The 12,565-nt window shown below is 63.0% G+C and overlaps 1 protein-coding gene across 3 annotated transcripts in view; it reads right to left on the minus strand.

The window, feature by feature from the left end:
• Window positions 1–6,819: 6,819 nt before the first annotated feature.
• Window positions 6,820–12,565, minus strand: part of ZC3H3 (zinc finger CCCH-type containing 3) — a 115,250-nt gene continuing 109,504 nt past the window's right edge. For all 3 annotated transcript variants that reach the window (XM_063816627.1, XM_063816628.1, XM_519998.9), the window contains 3 exons: window positions 10,103–10,287; window positions 9,197–9,531; window positions 6,820–7,249 (listed from right to left, as the gene is read on the minus strand). In XM_063816627.1, the coding sequence (XP_063672697.1) occupies window positions 7,218–7,249; window positions 9,197–9,531; window positions 10,103–10,287 (552 nt within the window). In that variant the 3' untranslated portion in view covers window positions 6,820–7,217. The remainder of the gene's footprint in view (window positions 7,250–9,196; window positions 9,532–10,102; window positions 10,288–12,565) is intronic.

The following is a 12,565-nucleotide window of genomic DNA, read 5'->3' on the forward strand; positions in this document are numbered from 1 at the left end:
TGGCAACTCAGAGCCCAGCTGTCAATCTCCTGCGGGAAACAGCTGTGGGAAGGGGTAGGGACGGGCCGCCGGCTAGAGGAGAGGGCAGGGCCCTCTGGTGGCCATCACGGGGCACTGCACGGCCAGAGGGCGCGCCGCCTCAGGGGACAACTGCGGTCTCCAGGGGCCTCAGCTCCCAGACCCGGCGGCCGGAGAGTCCGGGGAAGCAGACGGGGACCGCGCCCGGGGACCCCCTCGGGGCCTCGTCCGCCTCGGGCCCCGCGGCGGGACGCCCCCTCGGCCCCCTGGGTTTGCGGCCGGGCCTGGGGGCCGGGGGCAGCTCCGCTAGCGGCGGCGGCGGCAGCGGGACCTCCGGGCCTCTGGACACGGGTGACACCGCGCGGCCCGGCAGAGCGCGGCGCGCTGAGCCGGTTATTTTTAGCCCGCGGCTCAGGCGCGTTCAGGAATTTGGTCAACAAAGTTGCCGGCACCTCCGGGCACCGGGAAGCACGGGGCGGGCGGAGGGGGACACACGCGTGTGGGGCGGCGCGAGGGGCCGGGGACGGAGGGCCGGCGTGTGGGGGGCCGCGGAGAGCGCAGGACTGTGGGGGTCGCGGGACAACGCGGGTGGGTGCGAGCGGCGGGGGCGGGGCCCACGGGCTGGCAGCCCCTCAGGGCGTTAGGAATCCCCGCCCAAGCTGCCCACCACTGCCCACTTTCGCCCCCCGCAGGGCTGGAGGCGCCTTGCTGGGCCTGGAGTGGGACGGGGGTAACTGAGACGGGAAGGCGGGGATTTCCACCTGGCGGCCGTGCACCTGCTGGGAGGAGACGGCTCGGGTTCACGGGGCAAAGGAGGTGACGATGGGCGGTGGGCCTGTGACCTCAGGTCCCCGACACCAGCGAGCCGGGTGATGGGAGGGTTGCGCCAGGAGTTACAAGGCCGGTGACCCGAAGTGGGCCTATTGTTTCTTCTCGAAATTCTCTCCATTGCTGTTCTATGACTTCAGCAATTAAAAAAAAAAAAAAAAAAGTCTAAAATGTAACCACCTGTGTAGAGAAAAAAAGCCTGGAAGGAGTTGCGCAGAGGCCACAGGGAGGCCTGGTCACGGCGCCGCAGATTTAGTACCAGGCCCTCACCTCCTTCCCTCTACAAAGATCTATTGTTTTGTAACAAGAAGACGGTCTTGAAGTGAGGACTGAACATCTGCTTCCTAAGGTGTCTCGGGGTGTCCCTGGCCCTTCCCTGGGCCCTCCCACTCCTCTGAGCAGAGCTGGGACTGCTGATTTGGGAAGACCAGGCCTTCCTCCCTGCAAGGGAGGGCAAGGACAGCATGAGGACCCACCTGCAGGGACCCCTCTCCCCCGATCCTGTCCCGGAGGGGGCTCTGAGCTCCCCACCCTTCTACAGATGAAGAAATGAAGTGGGCATGCAGCAGAGCCAAGTCCCCACACTGGGTACCTGGACTTGAGACCACACGAGTGGTCAGCCAGCCAGGGGTGTGGGGTTTCCTTATGGCACCCCGTGTTGAGAGGGAGGCCCGGGAAGGGAGGATGCCACCGCGCAGTGGAGCTGGTGGTAGTCCAGGTTGTCTGCACCTGCAGCCCCACGAGAGGCCTTGGGGCTACAGGGCCCTCCCACGGCCCCTCCAAGGGTTTAGCAGCATTTCTGGGCACCACACCCTGGAGGCCCTGGGGCACACTGGAAAGGGGGTTGAGGAGGAAAGAGAGAGTGTTTGCACTGGGCTGTGTCCCCACTGTCCCCCCCCCCCCCCCCACCGCCCATCGCACTGTGGCTCCTGCCAGGCCAAGTAGACCAGGAGAGGGTGTTTGGTCACCAGCCCAGGAGGACTCCAGCACACCCGTGGGAATGAAGGAGACGCCTGACCCCAGGCTGTTGCAGTGGGAACCTTCCCAGGGGCCACAGCTCTGACCTCAGGCTGAGGGACGCTGACCCCACAGCCATGCTTGGACTCAGTGGCACCCCCATCCCGCCACCACCCACAGGAAACCTAAGTGCCTCATCTTGCTCTGAGAGGTGGGAGAAGGTGGTGGAGGCTGGGGTGGCCTCAAAGATTGACCCCAACCCATCCGCCCCAAGCCTGCCAAGCCCTCCTTGAGGCTTGGTGCTGTCACCACCAAGCCAGGATGGCTCCCTAGAATTTGCCTGTGCTCCGCTGTTCCCTGGGCTCCCAGAAGCGCTTTCCCTTCCCGCCAGCCTCCCAACCCAAGGGCTTCTCACACCCTCCAAACTTTCAGCATTTGGTCCTCAGAATTCTGCAGGGGCAGTCTGTGTGGCTGGGTAACTCAATGCACCCAACAGGCTTCTCTTGAGCACCTAGCGTATGTCAGCCAGCCTGCCTAGGGGGCACATCCCATCAGGGAGGTGGCCAGGGTCCCTTGTTGAGAAGCCCCCTGGAGCTTGATGGCACAAGTATTATTTCATCCATGGGCTCTGTAAGGGGGAGATGTGTCCTGGGAATAGGGGCACAGCTTGCCTCTGGTCCTGACAGCTGGGAGGACTTGGGGGTTGGGGTAACGGGACAGCTGATGGATGGTGCCACTGGGCAGGGTCTTCACACCCAGGCCTGGCAGATGGTGACAGCTGTCGGCCAAAACAGCTGCTTGTGACACCTCCACAGGGCTGCTCCCTGCAGCTGGTTGGGCTTCCTCACAGCATGGCTGCTGGTTCCCAGTGTGTGCATCCGAGGAAGGTGGAGGGGTGCATGTGCCTCAGAACACTGCACCATACTGGTGGTCCTTGTGTGTAGAGGTCGGCCACCCCCCTGGGCAGGGGTACGGACACTGCCTGTGTAGGTCATGTGAGGAGGGGCCTGTGGGCTGAGATGCACTGTTGTAGTGTTTTTGGAAAATACAGTCTGCCGAGTGGGCCTCAGAGAACAGAAAATCAGCCATAAAAATAGTAAGTAAAATGAGGCCGGACACAGTGGCTCATGCCTGTAATCCCAGCACTTTGGGAGGCCGAGGTGGGCAGATCACAAGGTCAGGATTTTGAGACCAGCCTGGCCAACCTGGCAAGAGCCCATCTCTACTTTAAAAATACAAAAATTAGCCGGGCGTGGTGGTGCACACCTGTGGTCCCAGCTACTTGGGAGGCTGAGGCAGGAGAATCACTTGAACCCGGGAGGCAGAGGTTGCAGTGAGCCGAGATCACGCCAGTGCACTTCAGCCTGGGCAACAGAGTGATTCTGTCTCAAATAATAATAATGAGTAAAATGATAGTGGATTTGCCTTCTATTGCTGTCTCACAAATTACCACACGTTTAGTAACTTAACACACATTTATGGTCTTGTGGCTTCTGTGAGCCAAGTGTCCAGGCAGGGCTTAGCAGGAGCCCCCGTCCAGGGTGCAGTCTAGGAGGTGGCCGGGCTACAGTTTCAACGTGGGACGAGAAGGGCTCTGCCACCAGGCATCGTCAGGCTGTTGGCAGAATTATTTCCTTAAATCTGTAGAACTGAGGACCGGCTTCTTGCTGGCTGGAGGCTGGAGGCCACCCTGAGCTCCTCACCAGGTGCAGCCCCAGCACAGGCCCTGACGCCTCGGGCCAGCAGGGAGAGGCTCTCAGGGGGGCGTAAGGTGCCGTGATCACAGCTGCGGCATCTGGCCACCCTCCAGGAGTCTGTCGGAGGAAAGGGGTCACCCGAGGGTGGGAACGCTGGGCGGGGGGGGGGCGTCACAAGGCTACCTCAGGGCCTGTCCCCCACACACGTTTGTGAGAAGGCGGAAGGTTGGCTAGGTGGGGAGTTCTGGGTTGGTGGGGTTGGGGGGCCTCACAGACACCTGAGCAGATGGAGGGGCAAGCCCTTCAGGCCGGGGAGCAGGGAGCCCAGAGCCACTGCCTGGGAGGGGCCTGGAAGGGCCCAGGGTGGCTGGGTCAAGATCAGAGCCCATGGGGGCTGGTGTAGGGCCCAGGAAGTCATCGTGGGCCCCCAGAGGGCTCTGGGTGGAGGGAAACCTGGTACGAGGAGGGACAGGGAGGTTGGGGTGCTCACCAGCTGAACCCCACAGCTCCCTCTGCTGTCCACCATGGGACCCCACGCAGTCTGCTGTCTGCTGGGGCCCTGAGCTCATGCATTTTACTGCAGGGAGGGGCCTGAAGGGACCGTCCTGGCACAGCTCCTCCACCCCTGCCAGAGCACAGCTGCGCAGGAGGGCTGAGCTAACCCTGCCAGGCCATGCGTGGACCTCCTGAACCTCACCCTGCTGCCCCAAGAGTAAGTGCTCAGAACTGCGTAGAGCCTCGCGTGGGGTCTGGAGTGTCATTTTGGGGGCATGTATTTAGGTGGGAGAACCCCCACACCCCCAGTGCCTGCGTTTGCTGTGCGGAGCTGATCACAGGAGACAGAACCTTCTCCGTCCCGCAGACAGAGGCTCTGCATCTTCTGGGCTAGGGGGCTGCTGGGGCTGCCTCCACCCCCACCCTGCTCCTGCTGCCCGGGCGCCCCTCCTCCACGCAGGGGCTCATTTGCATTTAAAAACAAGACAACCAAAAAACAAGCCCAGGGCCTCCTGAGAGTCCCTCCTCAGCCTGTCGCTGCTCTGCCCAGGGCCTCCTGAGAGTCCCTCCTCAGCCTGTCGCTGCTCCGCCCCTTCCTTGTGCCCCTACTCACGCACGGATGGTGCGCCTGCTGTATGCCAGGTGCCAGTCAGGGCACTCGCTCAGCCACTGCACGCCCAAGCTCCCTGCCCTCCCGGAGCACCCGTGCTGCTGGGCGCTAAGTGAGGCGGGGTCAACACCCTCAGCCCAGAGGCAGGATGGGCACAGGCCTAGCCCAGGAAGGTGCTGGCACTCCCGGCGGACCCCCAGACACTCTCCCTTCGGTCACCTCCCAGCCCCCAGGGGCATCCAGGCCAGCATCCGACTGCCCAGCCGGCACCCCTCCAGGCACACAGGGCACAGAGCCACACTCTGAAGTCACTGCTGCACCCCTGCTCGCCCATCCACCTCCCGCAGTGGCCCTGGACTCTGCCCACGGCTCCCACCTCTGCGGCCATCACATCTCCCTTATAAGAGACAACAGCGCTAAGACCCATCTGCTTGGCGCTGGGGGGATGCATCACCTGCCTGGGACCCGGCCGTGCCCCGCCAGGGCTCTGAGGACCCCCTAGAGTGCTGTGTGCTTCCGCTTCAGGGTTTCCATCCGGCTGCCCCAGCACACACCACTCTGCTGCACGCACAGGCTTGGGTGCAGGGTTACGCCCTCCTCTCCTCAGGAAGCCTTCTCCTTCCCTGTTCCAACCACCCCAGCAGGGGACATTCCACCAGGCTGTCCTCAGCTGGGGCCATGGTCAATACAGGGGCAGGGACTCTGCTAGTCCCAGCCTCCCGGGTCCCTTGGCCAGGTGCCCTGGCAGTCACTGGTCTGCTGCCAGCTGCCCCTTGGCATGAGGGGCCTCGTGTGACCAAATGGGCACACTCCATGCAGGGGAAACGCAAGGACTTGAGACCAGGCAGAGCCCAGGCTGCACAAGGTCCCCAGATGGGGGATTGGGACACCATGGTGGCCCCCTGAAGGCAGTGGCCAGCCTTTTCTGAGTCTTCCTGCTGGCCACTCCCGGTGGGGGCTGCATTTGGGGACAGTGGACCTGGCCCTGAACTGCCATCACACTCCCTTGCCCAAGAGCAGTGCCCTGGGCCTCCGAGGGGCTGTGCCGTGTGTCAGATGGCAGCGCTCACGGTCCCAGACAGGCGCTGGGTGGACGGGGAGCCTATTCCCCACCCCCCACGAACGTTTCATGTTTCAGGGGCTATGTGCCAGCCGCAGGGTGGCCGAAGGAAGTGGCACCCATGGGTGGGTCCAGCTGCCCACCGGGCCTGCGGCAGACGCTTCCCGGTGGCACAAAGTGAAGTTAGAGGATCTGGCCGCCTCATGCCCAGCCGGTGCCCACCCTCAAATCTGGGGTCCCAAACAAGGACACAAGCCCCTGTGAACACTTGGGTCTGGGTGAGCTGAGCCAGTGTTGGAGGGGACAGAAGCCAGCTGGGCACACCCCACCCACAGCTCTGGCTTCCAGAATCCGCCATCCCACCCAATCCGGCTGGAATCCCAGCAGGGCCAAGGCCACAGGCTGGGTCCCAGGGCCCCAGGGTAGAGGTCACAGTGATGACCACTGTGGAGAGAACCGGAAACTGCCGCCGTGTCACCCAGCACTCGCTCTGGTGGAACCGTCGCACGAGCCTCGCGCCTCGTCCCCTCTGATGCCAACGTCAGGACACCCCACTTCAGGGTGGAGGCCACGACCTCAAGGGGGCGGAGCATTCTCCCCGCCCGAGTGTGGACCAGGCCAAGGGGCCTTGCGGGGTGTGGGGTGGGCAGTGGCAGTGCCACCCACCCAGAGCCCAGGCAGGCAGAGGCTCGTGCATCTGACTCCAGGCTGTGCCGTGGGGCCCCTGAAGGTGTTGCTGGCCTGCCTCGCCCAGGGGCCACCCCCCATTTCTTTGGAGGTGAGGGAAGGTGGGAGCGGATGCCTACAGGAGCCTTGCCCCTCCAGGCCTTGCCTCTCCCAATCCAGGGTCTGTGGCACAACCTCAGCCAGGCCTCCTGCTCAGGCCCCTCCAGCACGGGCACCCGTGCAGGGCAGGGGAACCGGGAGCTGGCCGAGCTGCCCCACCCACCATGGCTCTAGCCTGTTGCATCCGGGTCCCCAGAGTGCCCCCTAGGCCTTCCCCACCCCAGATGGTGCTGCTCAGGTCCAGGGAGAAGCGCCTTCTGACTTCTGAACCATCGTGGGAGGTAGGAAAGGGGCCCCATACTCCTGCCCAGAGGGGCGGTGCTTTCCGCCTGACGGTGGCATGGCAACAGTCAGGACAAGCCAACCAGTTACGGATAGAACCTTTATTGCTGAACATAAAACACCTGCCTGGGAGGCCTGGCCAGTGGCCTCTTCACTGGGCCGAAAACCTGGGTGGGGAGGGCTGGGGGGTTGCAGGGCCACTGTTGCCAATGGCAGTCGGGGACAGGCCTGGAGGCCAGCCCTGTCTGGCACCCTGGAGGGTGGTGGGGTGGGGACAGGGGCCTGGCTTGGGGGAGGAAGACCAGGCCCTGGGCACACGCTGGTCATGGAAGGTTGAGGGCCAGGCAGGCAGAGCAGTGTCCCTATGGCCCCCAGGTGAGGCTTGGTGGCGGGCGGCCCTCCTGTGGGGTAGAGTGGTGGACAGAGCCTCTTTCCTCTCCAAGGATGAGGGTCTGAGGTAGGTGCAGGCCGGTCCCTGGGGTCCTCACAGACGTGGTTTGATGTGCAGAGGCTTCCCTATGCAAAGAGGGCAAAAGTTAGGTGCCCAGAAACCCCTGGAAGAACCTCCCCAGCCTGCAAAGCTCCTGATCGGGCTCAGGATGGGGGGGCTCTGTCAGCCCAAGCACACACAGCAAGGTCTGCAGAGATATCCTCCTGAGTTCGAGGGAGAAGAGCACAGACAGGCCACAGGCTTCAGCTTCTGCCCCCTGCTGCCAACAGGTCCTGGTGAGCCTCTGTGGCTATCTAGCCATGGTGCAGGCTCAGTCTATGAGGTCAACTGAGGCTTCTGCCTACAGTCCAGGGGTCCTCCTGGGCGGGCGGCAGTCCCGGCCACAAGGTCTGCAGGGTGGGCCATCAGTACTGGTGCACACAGCACCAGACAGCCCTGCACGTGCAGTGAGGCTGCCAGACACATGAGGCGGCCACGATGCACCTTCCATATGGAAAGCCGGGGTGCACACAAGCTGTGGCGGGGAGGGGCAGGAGCAGAGCAGAGGCCCCAGGGTGAGGCGGGCAGGGCCTGGAGGCAGGCAGTGTGGAGGGAGCAGTTCCCCACAGCGGGGAAGCCCAGGGGCTCCTGCCCCATGAATGTTCACTCACTGGGTGCCAGTGCCTCTCCTCCCTGCCCAGATCTCCCCTCCAGACCACCCGACAGGCACCACGGTGGCCTGCTGAATAGAGATGTCTCCGTGTAGCTGCCCACAGGACTGGGCCTGCCCAGGTACCCCTCTTCAGGGCCGATGAGCCCGCTCACCCGTGCACAGCTGAGTCGGGCCCAGCAGCCAGGGCCCAGGCTACAGACTACACAGGCTCTGACCCGTCAGCCTGCCCCTGCGGTGGCTGCTCCAGCAGCAGCTCCAGCTTCCTACCCAGAGACTGTCCCAGGCACCTCCACCTGCCCGAGCTCCTGGCCATGGCCAAGCAGGGGAGGTTTCTGCAGCCTTTCCAGGCCCCGCCCAAGGTGCACACAGGACCCCTCAGCACCCTGCCCACCTCCACTGGCTCTGGAACTGGCTGCTAGGTTCCTGATCTTTAAAAAAAAAAATAAAAGTGGCTGCCTCGGGGCCCCATCTGCTCCCCGACCCCAGAGAGGCCCACCCAGATGGAGGGAGCGGGTGCCCAGGTCTCGTGGGGCGGAGGGTCTGGCCACGGCTCCACGCCCCTGACGTGGAGGCTGCGAACAAGAGGCGGCCCCTCCGAGGCAGGCGTTTGAGCGTGCTCAGCGGAGCTGTTGGAGAAGGCTGCAGCAAGCATCTTCCATTAACGTTACGACCGTGAAATATGACAATAAAATGATAGCCGTATGGTCGCAAATTTGCAGCCCGCCGAGCTGCGTGGGGTTTATCGTCACTCAAACGCGCGGAGAGCTGTAAAATGTTTACAGAAAGGGTCGTTTGCAGCCATAAAATCCTCTTTTCTCTCCTAAACAAGGCTGAGTGGAGCCATTTACCAAGCCCCAAATGCTCATCGGGGGAGAGGGAACATCTGTTCTCTCCAGGAGTGCGTGGTGATCTTCCAGAACAAATTAACAGAAATGGGTGCTTTCTAATTAAATCAGCCCTCAGCTGGGGCAGACTGCGCAGCGGCCACCGCTACACTCGCACCTTGGCTGGCCCTGCCCCAGGGCTGGCAGGTGCACCCCTGGCGCCCGTGGGACTCACCCAGGCCCCACCTGGAGATTCTGACGTGGTGGTCTGAGGGGGCATTTAAAGCTCCCCTGTGCCCGAGCCCGGCCATGCTGCCTACCTGAGTCCTTGGTGAGGGGGGCCCTGGGGGCCCGAGCCAGGCCGTGCTGCCTACCTGAGCCCTTGCTGAGGGGGGCCCTGGGGGCCCGAGCCAGGCCGTGCTGCCTACCTGAGTCCTTGGTGAGGGGGGCCCTGGGGGCCCGAGCCAGGCCATGCTGCCTACCTGAGCCCTTGGTGAGGGGGGCCCTGGGGGCCCGAGCCCGGCCATGCTGCCTACCTGAGTCCTTGGTGAGGGGGGCCCTGGGGGCCCGGACCCTGGGCTGGGCTCCTGGGCTGGGCGAGGACTGCAGGGAGATGAAGGAAGGCAGCTTGCAGAGCCTGTTGGAGCACGCTGCTGCTAAGGCGGCCTCCTGGAGAGATGGTGCCTCGTGGTCCAAGGAAGCGGGAGGGGATGAGGAGGAGGAGGAACAAGAGGAGGAGGAGGAGGAAGCCTTTGAGGATGCGGGAGAGGCTGACCCCCCTGGGCAGTGGGGAGGTGCAGCCAGGGCAGCCGCAGTGAGGGCAGCCGAGCTGGGCGTCTGCCTGGTGGGGCGCTGGGATGCTGAAGGCTTCCTGCAGGGAAGGAAGGGGCAGACGTGTGAGGTGGGGTGACGGGTGGGGATCCCAGCGACAGGCTGCCCATGATCTTGGCTGCTTCCTGCTCCCGTGGCCCTCCGTGGTCTCAGGGCAGAGCTGGAGGCATAGGTCAGGCCTGGCCCTTGGCCGCAAGGACAGGCTGGGTGCAGGGATGGCCCCAGCTCCACACCGAGCCTGCCCCTCACATCCAGGGCCTTAGCTTCCTGGTCTCCATGGGGCTCCACACCCACATGGCAGGTGGGCTGGATAAGGGGGCCCCCAGACTCCTCCCGGGGCTGGGCCTCCCACCCTGTCCCAGTGAGCAGGTCTCTGTGAGGCCCCACCTTCCTCCATTGGCCAGGGATGCCCTTGGCTCTGTCCAGACTTGGAAGTGGGGTAGGGGCATCTCTGGAGGTCATGTGATCCCCAGCCTTGGATTGGGATTTCTTTCTGGTCTGAGGCCCAAAGAGCTGGAGTTGGCGGGAGCTCAACCAGAGGGCCCTGGGCATCTCCCCAGACAGGGAGGGGCCACCCAGGCTCACATGCACAGTGCCCACTGCCCCATCACCTGGGCCCGTGGCTGGCCGAGACCCTGCTCCTGGCGGTTGCGTCGCTGGGCCCTGGGGCGGGGGACGTGGCTGCCCGCCGACTGTGGCGTTTCTGGGTACGGTGGAGCAGCTGGCACTGGGCGCCGCGGGGACACGCCCCCCTGCGGGCAAAGTCGGGGCACAGCAGCGTGTGTTTCTTCTTGCACTGCAGAGAGAAGGTGTGCAGGTGGGTGGGCCGGCTGGAGGCTGTGGCGCTGCACGGGGAAGGCAAGGAGAGCCGGGCCAGGCCCCCCGAGTACCCACGGGGCCCCATAGGCTCCGTCCAAGTCTTGGGGCCAAAGGCTTCCTCTTGGAAGGCTGAGGCCACCAGTCCAGAGAGGTTCCACCTGGGCCCTCACCCACCCACAAGAGGCCCTCAGCCAACTGCAGGCCCTGGGCACAGACTGAGAGCAGGGCGGGGCTGGGCCAGCGTGGGGACTCCCAGAGCCTGCGGCCAGGCCATGGCTCAGGGCTCTGCCCACCCGCTGCCTCTGCCAGACCCCAGCCAGCCCATCCTGGCAGCACAGAGGGAGCCCGGGAAGGTGGGTGTGGCTAGAGACCTGGGGGTCTTAGGCTGGGCCGGGAGAGGGTGGGGCAGGTCAGCCAAGGCCAGGCTGCACTGGGTCAGGGCTGGGCTGGGCACGCGATCCCTAGCACCTGTCACAGTGCTAATTATACCCACAGGGCAGGGGGTGTGCCAGCCAGCAGGTGCTCTGGGCAGCAACATGGCCCCAGCTCTCCTACCAGGCCCACAGGGAAACACAAAGAGGCTGCCCAAGGCCCCAGCGGCCCAGCCTGGCCTGTGGAGCAGGGCGCCCAGCCTGCCGTTCCTCTGCCCACCCCTCCCGGGCTCTGCTCTGCAGCCCAGCTGCCTGCCTGCCTCGTGCCCAAGGCCTTTCAGGGAGGGTATGCCCTCCCCCTCACCCTGCAGAGCCCACTGCATGGGGCACCCAAACTGCTCTTCATGGGACTAAGCGACAGGCGTCCCCAATGTGAACTGTGACAAGCTCCAAGAGTGGAGCTCAAATCTGTCACGGCACTAGAGTGGCCGGAGTGCTTCCAGCTCGTGGGGTGCCACAGCCTTGAACCCACATCCTCCCAGCCACACAGTCCCTTGCCAGGCACCGGACCTAAGAATCTGGGATCCCAGGTACTGCTCCTGTACCTGGGGCTGGCCGTGAGCACCTGCTCAGAACCGGGCCCTGCACTGTACCCCATACCTTCCCTGGATCCTGTGGTGTGGCCCCCGCCATACCCCCAGGTGGAAGCCAGGCTCAGGCCAGTGCTTGCACCCTCACTCACTCACTCATTCATTCCTGCGACACGGAGTCTGAGTCCCTCTACACAGGGCCTGGTAGTGCTTTGGGGCCCAGAGACCAGGGGCTCCTCAGGGGCCTGCGGCTGGAGAGATGCCCGGTCCTGCAGCAGAGCAGGCTTCAGGGGCCCGGGGGGGGGGCGGGGGCAAGGCCTCCTGGGGGGGGGCAGGGGCAGTGGCTATGCCTGACAAGGAAAGCCCTGCCACCAGCACAGGCATCCCACGCGGTACTGGGACGGGCGTGGCGGTGTGCAGGTCCATTGTTCACAAAGGGGCAGGACTGCAGGCATCACCAAGGCTGCGGGTGCATTTTATCAGATGCACCCACAGCCCCAACAACGGCTGGTGGGCAACACTGGATGCAGAGTGCCCGGCTGAGATGTCCAGAGGGCACCTGCCACACAGCCAGTGTGAGCTGAGGTGTGGGTGTTGGTGTAAACCACGTGCCAGGACTCAGACTTAGTAGGAGCAAAATAATGTAAAATGCACATTTCTTTTTCCTTGATGACATGTTGAAATTTTTGATAGGATGGGTTAAATAAAACATGATTCCATCTGCTTTGGTGTATAATCTTTTTTAACCTTTTAAAGGTGGCTACTAGAAAAGCTGAAATTCACATATGACTCATACATGTCTGTACTGGACAGCGCCGATCAGAACCCTCCTGCAGAACACAACCAAATCCCGAGGATCAAAGAGAACTTTCTGAGGCCCTGCACAGTGGCTCACGCCGGTAATTCCAGCACTTTGGGAGCCAAAGTGGGTGGATCACTTGAGGTCAGGAATTCGAGAGCAGGCCTGGCCAACATGGTGAAACGGTCTCTCCTAAACCGTCTCTACTAAAAACATGAAAATTAGCTGGATGTGGTGGCACGCACCTGTAATCCAAGCTACTTGGGAGGCTGAGGCAGAAGAATCGCTTGAACCTGGGTGGTGGAGGTTGCAGTGAGCCAAGATTGCACCACTGCACTCCAGCCTGGGCAACAGAGTGAGACCCTGTCTCAAAAAAAAAAAAAAAAAAAAAAAAGAACTTTTTGAAATTACTTAGGAGCGATGAAGAAAGTAAAATGATGGAAGAAAATATACAAGGAAACACACTGGACATGAAATGAATCTTAAATTTCAAAG

The sequence above is a fragment of the Pan troglodytes genome, chromosome 7 (genome assembly GCF_028858775.2).
Source record: "Pan troglodytes isolate AG18354 chromosome 7, NHGRI_mPanTro3-v2.0_pri, whole genome shotgun sequence".
NCBI classification, from domain to species: domain Eukaryota; kingdom Metazoa; phylum Chordata; class Mammalia; order Primates; family Hominidae; genus Pan; species Pan troglodytes.